This window comes from Triticum urartu, chromosome 3A (assembly GCF_056163025.1).
Source record: "Triticum urartu cultivar PI428250 chromosome 3A, HENAU_Tu73, whole genome shotgun sequence".
Lineage (NCBI taxonomy): Eukaryota > Viridiplantae > Streptophyta > Magnoliopsida > Poales > Poaceae > Triticum > Triticum urartu.
In genome coordinates this window covers 53881440-53895646 of record NC_141875.1, presented here as the reverse complement: position 1 = coordinate 53895646, position 14207 = coordinate 53881440, and the positions used below count along the sequence as shown (strand labels likewise).

The following is a 14207-nucleotide window of genomic DNA, read 5'->3' as shown; positions in this document are numbered from 1 at the left end:
GAGCGATGGTCTTTTCCTACCAATCTATCCCCCTAGGAGCATGCGCATAATACTTTGCTTTGATAACTTCTAGATTTTTGCAATAAGTATATGAGTTCTTTATGACTAATGTTGAGTCCATGGATTATACGCACTCTCACCCTTCCACCTTTGCTAGCCTCTCTAATACCGCGCACCTTTCGCCGGTATCATACACCTACCATATACCTTCCTCAAAACAGCCACCATACCTACCTATTATGGCATTTCCATAGCCATTCCGAGATATATTGCCATGCAACTTTCCACCATCTAGTTCATCATGACACATTCATCATTGTCATATTGCTTAGCATGATCATGTAGTTGACATAGTATTTGTGGCAAAGCCACCGTTCATAATTTCTTCATACTTGTCAGTCTTGATTCATTGCATATCCCGGTACACCGCTGGAGGCATCCATATAGAGTCATACTTTGTTTTAGAATCGAGTTGTAATCATTGAGTTGTAAATAAATAGAAGTGTGATGATCATCATTCAATAGAGCATTGTCCCAATAAAAAAAGAAAGGCCAAAGAAAATAAAAAAGAAGGCCCAAAAAAAGAAAATAAATAAAAAGGGGCAATTCTAATATCTTTTTTCCACACTTGTGCTTCAAAGTAGCACCATGATATAGCGAGTCTCATATATTGTGCTTCAAAGTAGCACCATGTTCTTCATATAGAGAGTCCAATATGTTGTCACTTTCATATACTAGTGGGAATTTTACATTATAGAACTTGGATTGTATATTCCAATGATGGGCTTCCTCAAATTGCCCTAGGTCTTCGTGAGCAAGCAAGTTGGATGCACACCCACTAGTTTCTTTTGTTGAGCTTTCATACATTTATAGCTCTAGTGCATCCATTGCATGGCAATCCCTACTCACTCACATTGATATCTATTGATGGGCATCTCCATAGCCCGTTGATACGCCTAGTTGATGTGAGACTATCTTCCCCTCCTTTTTGTCTACTCCATAACCACCATTCTATTCCACCTATAGTGCTATATCCATGGCTCACGCTCATGTATTGCGTGAAGATTGAAAAAGTTTTGAAAAAGTTAGAGTATGAAACAATTGCTTGGCTTGTCATCGGGGTTGTGCATGATTTAAATACTTTGTGTGGGGAAGATGGAGCATAGCCAGACTATATGATTTTGTAGGGATAACTTTCTTTGGCCATGTTATTTTGAGAAGACATAATTGCTTTGTTAGTATGCTTGAAGTATTATTATTTTTATGTCAATATAAACTTTTGTCTTGAATCTTTCTAATCTGAATATTCATACCACAATTAAGAAGATTTGCATTGAAATTATGCCAAGTAGGACTCCGCATCAAAAATTCTCTTTTTATCATTTACCTACTCGAGGACGAGCAGGAATTAAGCTTGGGGATGCCTGATACGTCTCCAACGTATCTATAATTTTTGATTCCTCCATGCTATATTATCTACTGTTTTGGACTATATTGGGATTTATTTTCCACTTTTATATTATTTCTGGGACTAACCTATTAACTGGAGGCCCAGCCCAGAATTGCTGTTTTTTTTTGCCTATTTCAGTGTTTCAAAGAAACGGAATATCAAACGGAGTCCAAACGGAATAAAATCTTCGGGAACGTGATTTTCTCACCGAACGTGATCCAGGAGACTTGGACCCTGCTCCAAGGAACAAAAGAGGAGGTCATGAGGGTGGGGGGCGCCCTCCCTAGGGCGCGCCCCCTGCCTCGTGGACCCCTCGTTGCTCCTCCGGCGTACTTATTCCTCCTATATATACACAGGTACCCCCAAACGATCAGAACAGGAGCCAAAAACCTAATTCCACCGCCGCAACTTTCTGTATCCACGAGATCCCATCTTGGGGCCTGTTCAGGAGCTCCGCCGGAAGAGGGCCGTCATCACGGAGGGCTTCTACATCATCCTAGCCCCTCCGATGAAGTGTGAGTAGTTTACCTCAGACCTTCGGGTCCATAGTTAGTAGCTAGATGGCTTCTTCTCTCTCTTTGAATCTCAATACAAAGTTCTCCCCCTCTCTTGTGGAGATCTATTCGATGTAATCTTCTTTTGGCGGTGTGTTTGTTGAGACCGATGAATTGTGGGTTTATGATCAAGTCTATCTATGAATAATATTTGAATCTTCTCTGAATTCTTTTATGTATGATTGGTTATCTTTGCAAGTCTCTTCGAATTATCCGTTTGGTTTGGCCAACTAGATTGGTAGTTCTTTCCATGGGGGAAGTGCTTAGCTTTGGGTTCGATCTTGCGGTGTCCTTACCCAGTGACAGAAGGGGCAGCAAGGCACGTATTGTATCATTGTCATCGAGGATAACAAGATGGGGTTTATTTCATATTGCATGAATTTATCTCTATACATCATGTCATCTTGCTTAAGGCGTTACTCTATTTTTCACTTAATACTCTAGATGCATGCTAGATAGCGGTCAATGAGTGGAGTAATAGTAGTAGATGCAGAATCGTTTCGATCTACTTGTCACGGACATGATGCCTATATACATGATCATGCCTAGATATTCTCATAACTATGCTCAATTCTGTCAATTGCTCAACAGTAATTTGTTCACCCACCGTAGAATACTTATGCTCTTGAGAGAAGCCACTAGTGAAACCTATGGCCCCCGGGTCTATTCTCATCATATCAATCTCCATCACTTTAATCTTGCTTTGCTTTTTTACTTTTCTTTTACTTTTTACTTTGCATATTTATACCAAAAATACCAAAAATGTTATATCTATCAGATCTCACTCTCATAAGTGACCGTGAAGGGATTGACAACCCCTAATCGCGTTGGTTGCGAGTAGCTATCGCTTTGTGCAGGTACGAGGGACTTGAGCGTGTCCTCCTACTAGATTGATACCTTGGTTCTCAAAAACTGAGGGAAATACTTACGCTACTCTGCTGCATCATCCCTTCCTCTTCGGGGAAAACCAACGCAAGCTCAAGACGTAGCAAACACTAATCCCGAAAGTATAGGGAGTGTGCGATCATGATCATATGAATCATGGAACCATTTCCAATACACATCGTCACTTCACCCTTAACTATTATTTGTTCATTCTGCGACTCCCGTTTCGAGTTACTATTCTTAGCAACTGAACTAGTATCAAATACTGAGGGGTTGCTATAAACACTAGTAAAGTACACATCAATAACATGTATATCAAATATACATATGTTCACTTTGCCATCCTTCTTACGCCAATTACTTGGGGTAGTTCCGCTTCCAGTGATCAGTCCCTTTGCAGTAGAAGCACTCAGTTTCAGGCTTAGGTCTAGACTTGGGTTTTTCACTTGAGCAGCAACTTGCTTGCCGTTCTTCTTGAAGTTCCCCTTTCTTCCCTTTGTCCCTTTACTTGAAACTAGTGGTTTTGTTTACCATCAACATTTGATGCTTTTCTTGATTTCTACCTTCGTCGATTTCATCATCATGAAAAGCTCAGGAATCATTTTTGTCATCCCTTGTATACTATAGTTCATCACGAAATTCTACTAACTTGGTGATGGTGACTAGAGAATTATATCAATCACTATTTTATCTAGAAGATTAACTCCCACTTGATTCAAGCGATTGTAGTACCCAGACAATCTGAGCACATGCTCTTTGCTTGAGCTATTCTCCTCCATCTTTTAGCTATAGAACTTGTTGGAGACTTCATATCTCTCAACTCGGGTATTTGCTTGAAATATTAACTTCAACTCCTGGAACATCTCATATGGTCCATGACGTTCAAAACGTCTTTGAAGTCCCGATTCTAAGCCGTTAAGCATGGTGCACTAAACTATCAAGTAGTCATCATATTGAGCTAGCCAAATGTTCATAACGTCTGCATCTGCTGCCGCAATAGGTTTGTCACCTAGCGGTGCATCAATGATATAATTCTTCTATGCAGCAATGAGGATAATCCTCATATCATGAATCCAATCCGCATCATTGCTACTAACATGTTTCAACTTAGTTTTTTTTCTAGGAACATATCAAAAATATAACAGAGGAGCTAAACGCGAGCTATTGATCTACAACATAGATATGCTAATACTACCAGGACTAAGAGCATGATAAATTAAAGTTCAATTAATCATATTAATTAAGAACTCCCACTTAGATAGACATCCCTCTAATCCTCTAAGTGATTACGTGATATATATCAACTAAACCATGTCCGATCATCACGTGAGATGGAGTAGTTTGAATGGTGAACATCACTATGTTGATCATATCTACTATATGATTCACGCTCGACCTTTCGGTCTCCGTGTTCCGAGGCCATATCTGTTATATGCTAGGCTCGTCAAGTTTAACCCGAGTATTCTGCGTGTGCAACTGTTTTGCACCCGTTGTATTTGAACGTAGAGCCTATCACACCCGATCATCACGTGGTGTCTCAGCATGAAGAACTTTCGCAATGGTGCATACTCAGGGAGAACACTTATATCTTGATAATTTAGCGAGAGATCATCTTATAATGCTACCGCCAATCAAAGCAAGATAAGATGCATAAAAGATAAACATCAAATGCAATCATTATAAGTGATATGATATGGCCATCGTCTTCTTGTGCTTGTGATCTCCATCTCCTAAGCACCGTCATGATCACCATCGTCATCGGCGCGATGCCTTGATCTCCATCGTAGCATCGTTGTCATCTCGCCAACTTATGCTTCTACGACTATCGCTACCGCTTATTGATAAAGTAAAGCATTACAGGGCTTTTGCATTGCATACAATAAAGCGACAACCATATGGCTCCTGCCAGTTGCCGATAACTCGGTTACAAAACATGATCATCTCATACAATAAAATACAGCATCATGCCTTGACCATATCACATCACATCATGCCCTGTAAAAACAAGTTAGACGTCCTCTACTTTGTTGTTGCAAGTTTTACGTGGCTGCTACGGACTGCGCAAGAACCGTTCTTACCTACGCATCAAAACCACAACGATAGTTCGTCAAGTTAGTGCTATTTTAACCTTCTCAAGGACCAGGCGTAGCCACACTCGGTTCAACTAAAGTTGGAGAAACTAACACCCACCAGCCACTTATGTGCAAATACGTCGGTAGAACCAGTCTCGCGTAAGCGTACGCGTAATGTCGGTCCGGGCCGCTTCATCCAACAATATATACCGCTGAACCAAAGTATGACATGCTGGTAAGCAGTATGACTTGTATCGCCCACAACTCACTTGTGTTCTACTCGTGCATATAACATCAACGCGTAAAACCTGGCTCGGATGCCACTGTTGGGGAACATAGTAATTTCAAAAAAATTCCTACGCACACACAAGATCATGGTGATGCATAGCAATGAGAGGGGAGAGTGTTGTCCACATACCCTCGTAGACCGAAAGGGGAAGCATTAGCACAACGCGGTTGATGTAGTCGTACGTCTTCACGATCCGACCGATCAAGTACCGAACGTACGACACCTCCGAGTTCAGCACACGTTCAGCCCGATGACGTCCCTCGAACTCCGGTCCAGCCGAGTGTTGAGGGAGAGCTTCATCAGCACGACGCGCGTGGTGACGATGATGATGTTCTACCGACGTAGGGCTTCTCCTAAGCACCGCTATGATATTATCGAGGTGGACTATGGTGGAGGGGGGGCACCGCACACGGCTAAAAGATCAATAATCAATTGTTGTGTCTCTGGGGCGCCCCTGCCCCCGTATATAAAGGAGCAAGGGGGGAGGTGGCCGGCTAGGAGAGGGGCGCGCCAGGAGGATTCCTACTCCCACCGGGAGTAGGACTCCATCCCTTCCTTATTGGATTAGGAGAAGGGGGAAGGAGGAGGAGGAGGAGGAGAAGAAGGAAAGGGGGGCGTCGCCCCCCTCCTTGTCCAATTCGGACTAGAGGGGGAGGGGGGGCGCGGCCTGCCCTGGCCGCCCCTCCTCTTCTCCACTAAGTCCCATGTAGGCCCATTAAACCCCCGGTACTCCGGTATATATCCGATAACCCCCGGAAGCATTCCGGTGTCCGAATATAGTCGTCCAATATATCAATCTTCATGTCCCGGCCATTTTGAGACTCCTCGTCATGTCCGTGATCACATCCTGGACTCCGAACTACCTTTGGTACATCAAAACATATAAACTCATAATATAACTGTTATCGAAACTTTAAGCGTGCGGACCCTACGGGTTCGAGAACTATGTAGACATGACCGAGACATGTCTCTGGTCAATAACCAATAGCGGAACCTGGATGCTCATATTGGCTCCCACATATTCTATGAAGATCTTTATCGGTCAAACTGCATAACACATACGTTGTTCCCTTTGTCCTCAGTATGTTACTTGCCCGAGATTCGATCGTCGGTATCTCAATACCTAGTTCAATCTCGTTACCGGCAAGTCTCTTTACTCGTTCTGTAATACATCATCCCGCAGCTAAATCATTAGTTGCAATGCTTGCAAGGCTTAAGTGATGTGCATTACCGAGTGGGCCCAGAGATACCTCTCCGACAATCGGAGTGACAAATCCTAATCTCAAAATACGCCAACCCAACAAGTACCTTTGGAGACACCTGTAGAGCACCTTTATAATCACCCAGTTACGTTGTGACGTTTGGTAGCACACAAAGTGTTCCTCCGGTAAACGGGAGTTGCATAATCTCATAGTCATAGGAACATGTATAAGTCATGAAGAAAGCAATAGCAACAAACTAAACGATCAAGTGCTAAGCTAACGGAATGGGTCAAGTCAATCACATCATTCTCCTAATGATGTGATCCCGTTAATCAAATGACAACTCATGTCTATGGTTAGGAAACTTAACCATCTTTGATCAACGAGCTAGTCAAGTAGAGGCATACTAGGGACACTCTGTTTGTCTATGTATTCACACATGTATTATGTTTCCGGTTAATACAATTCTAGCATGAATAATAAACATTTATCATGAAATAAAGAAATAAATAATAACTTTATTATTGCCTCTAGGGCATATTTCCTTCAGTGACGACTACTAACACTGGGGTGAGCCAAAGGCGCGCCGCTATCTTCGCCCCTCCCTCGTTGGAGCCTGGCAAACATTGCTGTAGTGGACAGTCGGGAAGTCGTCATGCTAAGGCCCCATTGGACCAGCGCACTAGAACAGTATCTGCCGCCGATGAAGAGAAGCGTAGATCACAAGGATGCAACATGCAGATGTCACACCCTAATTTTCATGCCACAACACTTAATCTAATAGATCATGATAAAATGTGGTTTGACAAAAACTTTTGAGTGTTTTGGTCTTTGATTGATTGGATTTTGTCTGCTGATTGCAAGTTCTCTAAAAATCAGATAAATTCTCCAACTCTTATACTCTTCTCCTTGATCCAAAACGTTGTCCAATGATCATGACATGTGTATAGGACAGAATAGTATTTTCTTACAGAAATAATTTGGCCAAAAAGTATTTTCTAAATTAGGTTTTCCAAAAACTCCTGAATTGAGACTTGAACTACAAGTACTTAATTTAGGGTGTGAAAAATATTTCAAAAAGTATACTTGACTCCTCTTAGGCATAGGACTCCCATAAACCACAAAAATATAATTTTAAAAGTTATTTTCCTATTTTATTTAAATGATTTTTCTTAAGGCCATAAATGGTCTTTAATGGGTTAAAATTATCTTAATGTTTCAAAAATATTTGAGAAAATTTAGGGAAGCTCATTGGACATATATTGTCCATATATATGAGTTCCAACGCATGTTCAAAATATTGGTCAAATCCCTCAAAAACCCTTTCTGGATATTTCAAGCTTTTGAAATATTTACAAAGAAAATTTCCTTTGTAAATTCCAAAAAAATTCTAGAAAGTCACACATGTATAATATGACGACCTTGCAAAGTTTCAACTCAATCAAAATAGTTTTGGTTCACAAAAGTGCCCCAAAAACCCTCTTTGTCCAGATTCAAGTTTGAACAACTTTACATTGCCAACCTCCTCCTTTCTACCTCAAATCTTGTGGACATGTTCACAACCCCAAATGATGACAGTACACCAAGTGGTGCATCAAGGGGAATAGTTTTGCATGACTAGATCTTGGAAAACCCATTTCTATAGATTTCTAGGGTTTACAAAAGTTGCATTGGCAACTTTACCCAAATGGACTCAAACTTGGTGGAACACCTTACTAAGAGGAATTCATCTACTTACCCAAACCAATATCAAACACCTTCCGCCAATTTTCTAAAAGCATCACTTTGACCTCGTCCACTAATCTTCATGGGCTCAAAATTTTACCACAGCCCCTCCTAGTCCTCTTCTACCTCCAGTGACTCTCCTCTGGCCATTTCTCAATGATTGAGGGGTAAAATACCCCCATTTACCTCCCTAGACAACAGCTCCTCTCTCTTCCTCACCTCCCTCCTCACTGAAGTGGCTCTCCAGAGCATCCAAAGCTCCTCCCCAAATTCTTTACTCCCTCCTAGCACTACCAGACACCTTTGTCCACGCCCACATTGCCTAAAATATGGCCATGCCGGCCACACGCGCGCTCTAGAGCGCGCTACAGTGCGCTTCCGCACTGTAGCGGCAACCTGCCCAACACCTCTGACCACCTCTGCCCTCACCCGCGCGCCCAACGATGTGCCTCGACATCCACGACACGACATGCAGTCGGACCTCTCCTCCCTCTCTCCCCTGGCTGCCCCGCGCGTGAACCGAGCGCCGCTCAGCTTCACCACTCTCTGCTCAAGCACGGGCCCCGCCCCGAGCTCGCCCTGCTCCTACTCTCTCTTCCCAGCACCATACACCACCCCCCACGAGCACTACATGGCCTCCCCTGCTCCCTCCCATGGCCACCAGAGGCATTGCCGCAGCCGCCCGTGCGCCCCGTCCACGGTGAGCCACGGGCCGGCTATATAAAGCCTCCCCGAGCCCCTTTCTCTGGACCACTAGCCCTCTCCAACTCCAAATCAACCCCTACACCTCCCACTTCTCTCCAGAGAAGCCCGAGCTTGAGATCGAGCTCGAGCTCCGCCGCTTTGTCTCGCCGACGTTCGCACGGTAAGAGCCTCCTCCGTCGCTCCTCTCACTTGATATTGAACCGCAGCGAGCCCCTGATCCTTTCCCCCATCTCCCTGTCGTATTTTGCAGTTGGAGTCGACGCCGACAACCTCCTCCCAAAGCTTCTTCGTTGCGGGACCTCGTCGCCGGCAAACCACCGCTCCCCTCCGACCAACTCTAGCACCACCCGAACGGCGACTCCCTCATGAGTTTAATGGTGCCAGCCGCTCGCCTCACCGTGGCCCACATCACCGCCGATGAGCATGTCGGCCCCTCTGTTGTGAGGTTGGAGATGACAGGTGGGACCCACCTGTCATCCTCACCTCTCCCTCGCACCCCTTCTCTCTCGCTGACGCCAGGGGCCCGCCCGTCAGGTTTGAAATCTAGCGCGCGCCTAGGCCTCTTCCCCTCTGGGCCTGCTGCACTGTGGTTGTTCTAGAACAGTGGGCACAGTGCTCTTTTCCTTTTTCTGTTTCTATTATTATTACAATAATTCCACAGGATAAAATATTGATCCAAATGCAATAATCCAAACTCCTATATTTCCCTAAAAAGCCCACCTATTTAATGGTGTAACTTTCATAGATATCCATAAAACTTTTCTGTGTTGTTCGAATTTAAATTCAAATTTGAGGATTTAAATCCCTCTTTGAAAATCCGTTTCTCTGTTTCTAAAGCTCAAATTCCAAAACTAAGAATTTTTCAATTCTTAGTTCTCACCCTAATATTTAACAAAATTAAATGGACATTTTTATGAGCATTTTATTTTCTGTTTGTGCTATGGTCTTATTGTGCGCCCGTTACTTTGCGACGAATAGATCCCGTGTTTGATGAAGTAGTTGGAGAAGAAGAAGGAGAAGGACTTGAAGTCTTCAAAGACCAAGCCAACCAAGGCAAGCAGCCCTTTGACCATGACACCTCTCTCATTCATCGATACCTCTTTCCGATTGCATGATAATGAAAGTGACGGTGATGAACTTGTTGTGAACCACCAAATGATGCATGCCCAAACTCATAGCTCTACCTTGTGCATGGAGATACAATGTCAAAAGATTAGTTATTGATGCATAATGTTGCATGTATGCCATGATCACCTCGTGGTTGCATTCTTTCGAAAACCCCGTCGGGTGCCCCTAATGCTCGTGGGTGATGTTGAAATAAGGTCACCACTTGAGGAAGAAGTGGTGTACCGGAGCAAGTTGTGTGAGTGTGTTTTCGAAAATGGATTGGTTTAAGTTGCGACCGTTATTACAACCTTACATGTACAACCACAATACCCCTTATGGGACGGGGATTTGTTGATTACTTTGGTCAATACTAGCAGGGATCCCGCATTACTAGTGGCGAGAGAGTATGAGTTACTCTCTCGATACGGATTCATGCCAGGTAGGGCGACTATGGCTGTCTTTACAGACACCGGGCACACCGTTGCGTCCCCTCTCGAATGGTATGATCTCGAGTGAGTCTCGCATGATGTACATCGTGAGGAAAAGGGCCAACGAGTGGACTCTTTGTTAGTGTTGTCAAGGGAAAGATAATGTTCGGGTGCTTACCTCGGGTATGTAATATACCGCGAGTCGTGGCTTGACACGGAAGTTCCCCGAGTCTTGTGGGTAAAGTGTGCAACCTCTGCAGAGTGTCAAACTATTCGAATAGCCGTGTTCACGGTCAAGGACAGTTGGGTAACCGCTCTTGGGCTACGTCCAATGTTGTGACCATATTAACTTTTCTCTTTTAATTTGTTTGCATGTTTTTATCTTCTCTTTAATTATTCATCAATTATTTTAAGTGTACGTAACAGCATCCATATCAAGAATTTTAAGAAAAATACTATTTGATATTATCTTTCTCAAAAGTAACCAACGGTTTTTCTATAAAAACTAGCTACTATCTATTATTTATCATTCCCGTCGTACAATTGCACAAACAAATATGCATGAACTGCACCTTGTGTATTTTATGTATTTTACTCTATTTATTTATTCCTATGGTTGCAGTTTTTGATTGTGCAATGTATACGTATTCATCTTACTTCTAGATATGGCATTTATGTTGCCACTTGCGAGGAAAGACTATTACTGTTTTGAGTCTATTAGGAGACCATTCTGAGAGTTTTTTTACCCAAAAATAGTAGAACAATCGTTCTGCGGTATTCCTCCGGCTCCCATTCCTTTGGCACCTCGATGCCGCTCGTCACCGTCAAGGCCGAGCCCCAAGAGACGCCGGAGCGCCGGCGCAGCAGCAACCTCGTCATAAACGAGGGCCGCCGCTGCCAACCTTCTCCTCCTCCACGCGGCCATCTTCGCCCGGTCAGGCGGAAGAAGGAGCAGGCGACGCCGCCTGCCGTCGTCAAACAGGAGCACATTGTCATGGCCGCCGACCTCGAGACCGGTCTGAAGTGGGCGTGAGACGACTATGTCCGGAAGGAAATGGAGCATCATCGCCGCGCCCTCGAGAAGATCGCCGCTCGGCACCGCGGCCGCAACAAGGACGACGTCGTCATCATCAATGACAGTGACAAGGAGGCGCCTGCACCATCCAACCGTCCGCCTCGGCGACCCAGGACAGGGCTGCAGCAAGGACGGCGACGTGCAGGACGGCGACGGCGACGACTACACCGTCTTCTACAAGCTCCTCGGCATGTAGAAGGCTCGGGACGGCGGCGACGGCGCACGTAGTTTTCAGGGTTTGAATATGTCTTTTAAATTATGTACAAATATGAATGAAAATCGTCTGAATTTCGTCTAAATTCTTCAAATTTTAGCCAAACTATATTTCAAAAAATGGCATCTGAGGGCCAACTTGGGACGACGGATGGGAACCCGACTGCCCCCACGGCAAAAATAGCACCGGCTAGCCCTCAGGAGGCGGTATTTCAGTCCATGGGGGCTTCGAACGAGTGGAGATGCTCTAAGGCTTTCAAAGAAGAATCTCTTGAAATAAAATTGAAAAAAAAAAATTCACACATTGGAGCATGGGAGCACTGGATATTCTCCCGTGGCTTTATGATATGTGGTCGATAAGTGTGAGGCGTGCACTGAAACACTGATATTTGCAAACTCAGGGCGGGCACGTGGTGCACGCGCGATGGAAGCAAATTAGGACCGATACTCGTACAGTCACAACATGTGGCTCGCCATCCCCCTGGGACCATATATTCGCTGTCGATTATACCTTTGTAATCCATCCACGGCGGCGATGGCGGAGCTCAAGAGCCGGCGGGTGATCCTCAAGGACTACGTGGAGGGCTACCCCACGGAGGAGCACATGGAGCTGCTGCCCGCTGCCGACGTCGACGAAGCCGCGGCCGCCGAGGAGGGCTCGGTGCTGGTCAAGAACCTGTGCCTCTCCTGCGACCCCTACATGCGCCCCAAGATGACGCGCCCGCAGGAGCAGTGGTACACCGAGGCCTTCGTCCCGGGCTCCACCATCACCGGCTTCGGCGTGGCCCAGGTGGTCCGCTAGTCGCGGCCTGGCCTCGCCGCTGGCGACCTCGTCTCGGGCGTCACGGGGTGGGAGGACTACAGCGTCATCAACCCGCCCTTCGCCGACCTCCTCACCAAGATCCAGCCGGAGGACAGCCTCCCGCTGTCCTACTACACGGGCATGCTGGGCATGCCGGGCTTCACCGCCTACGTGGGATTCCACCACATCAGCTCGCCCAAGGCGGGCGAGACGGTGTTCGTCTCGGCGGCCTCCGGCGCGGTGGGGCAGCTCGTCGGGCAGTTCGCGAGGCTCATGGGCTGCTACGTCGTTGGCAGCGCCGGGTCCAAGGAGAAGGTGGACCTGCTCATCAACAAGTTCGGCTTCCACGACGCGTTCAACTACAAGGAGGAGGACGCCGACCTCGCCGGCGCGCTCAAGAAGCGCTTCCCGGACGGCATCGACGTCTACTTCGAGAACGTGGGCGGCAAGATGCTGGACGCGGTGCTGGCCAACATGAAGGTGCACGGCCGCATCGCCGTCTGCGGCCTCATCTCGCAGTACAACCTCGCCGCCGGCGAGAAGGACGCGGAGGAGCTCAGCGCGCGCAACCTGGTGTACCTCATTTCCAAGCGGATCCGGATGCAGGGGTTCGTCGAGCCCGACCACAAGCACCTCTACCCGGAGTACAGGGCGTGGGTGCTGCCGCACATCAAGGACGGCAAGGTGGTCTACGTGGAGGACGTCGCCGAGGGGCTTGAGGCGGCGCCCGGAGCGCTCATCGGACTCTTCCACGGCCGCAACGTAGGCAAGCAGGTCGTCAGGCTCGCCACCCCTGAGTGACTGACAGATTCCAATGTCCTAGTGATGACGGACAAGTCAAATAAAACAACGGAAACCGAGATCCATGTGCATGGCGCTGGGAAGCTTACCAGTCCTTGTTTACTCTTGTCCTTCGATAATCATTACTAGTACAAATATCCGTGCATTGCACCGCGCGAAAAATGAAATATAACATATTCCACATCCCATTGTGCAACATTTTTTATTGCATTTTTTGCAAACGTTATAAATAGGATTCCACTAAGTATTTCTTTTTGTACGATGAAGGGGATCCCAAAATACGGTGAATCTAGAAAGCGGGAGAGGTGGTAAATATGGGTAGGATGAAGTTGGTGAGGTGGCCGCGCTGCCTTTTGGTGAACTCCAAGGCGACCTCGTTAGATCAAGTGTGCGGCAATGTGGTATAGCATGGTACCATTTACTATGTGTAATGCTAATAAATTATTGTATACAACAATAAAAATATACAAAACTTATTTTTTTTATGTTAAGAGCGAGCTCAATTCAAAGAAAATTAAATGTCCAAGTTTCTTTACCTCCTTTAAATTGCAACAGTTAAAGCAAAATCTCAAATTACTAATCTCATAATACAAATGACTCTGCTAGTGGTATGATATGATAATGAACACACTGAACTAATGAAAGTGTAAGCAGGAGCTGAATCATATCTTTAAATACCTGAAAGCATCCTCAAAATATTTTCACCTCACAATAATAAATATAGTTATATACAGATTAATAACAAAAATGACCAGGAAGCTAAGCTACTTTTTTTAGTACGATGAAAATATGACATGTTCTGACAGGAACCCCTTTATGGCCTGCATAGAGAAAATCAATAACAAATTTAGTGATAAATAGATCAGTAATAACAAAATTGATCCGGAAACTAAAAAAAT

At 45.4% G+C, this 14207-nt stretch overlaps 1 protein-coding gene across 1 annotated transcript; it reads left to right on the top strand.

The window, feature by feature from the left end:
- Positions 1–12225: 12225 nt before the first annotated feature.
- LOC125531640 (2-alkenal reductase (NADP(+)-dependent)-like) lies at positions 12226–13643 on the top strand. Its single transcript, XM_087516604.1, has one exon. The coding sequence runs from the start codon at positions 12649–12651 to the stop codon at positions 13306–13308; it is 660 nt and encodes a 219-aa protein (XP_087372730.1). The 5' UTR covers positions 12226–12648; the 3' UTR covers positions 13309–13643.
- Positions 13644–14207: the final 564 nt, after the last annotated feature.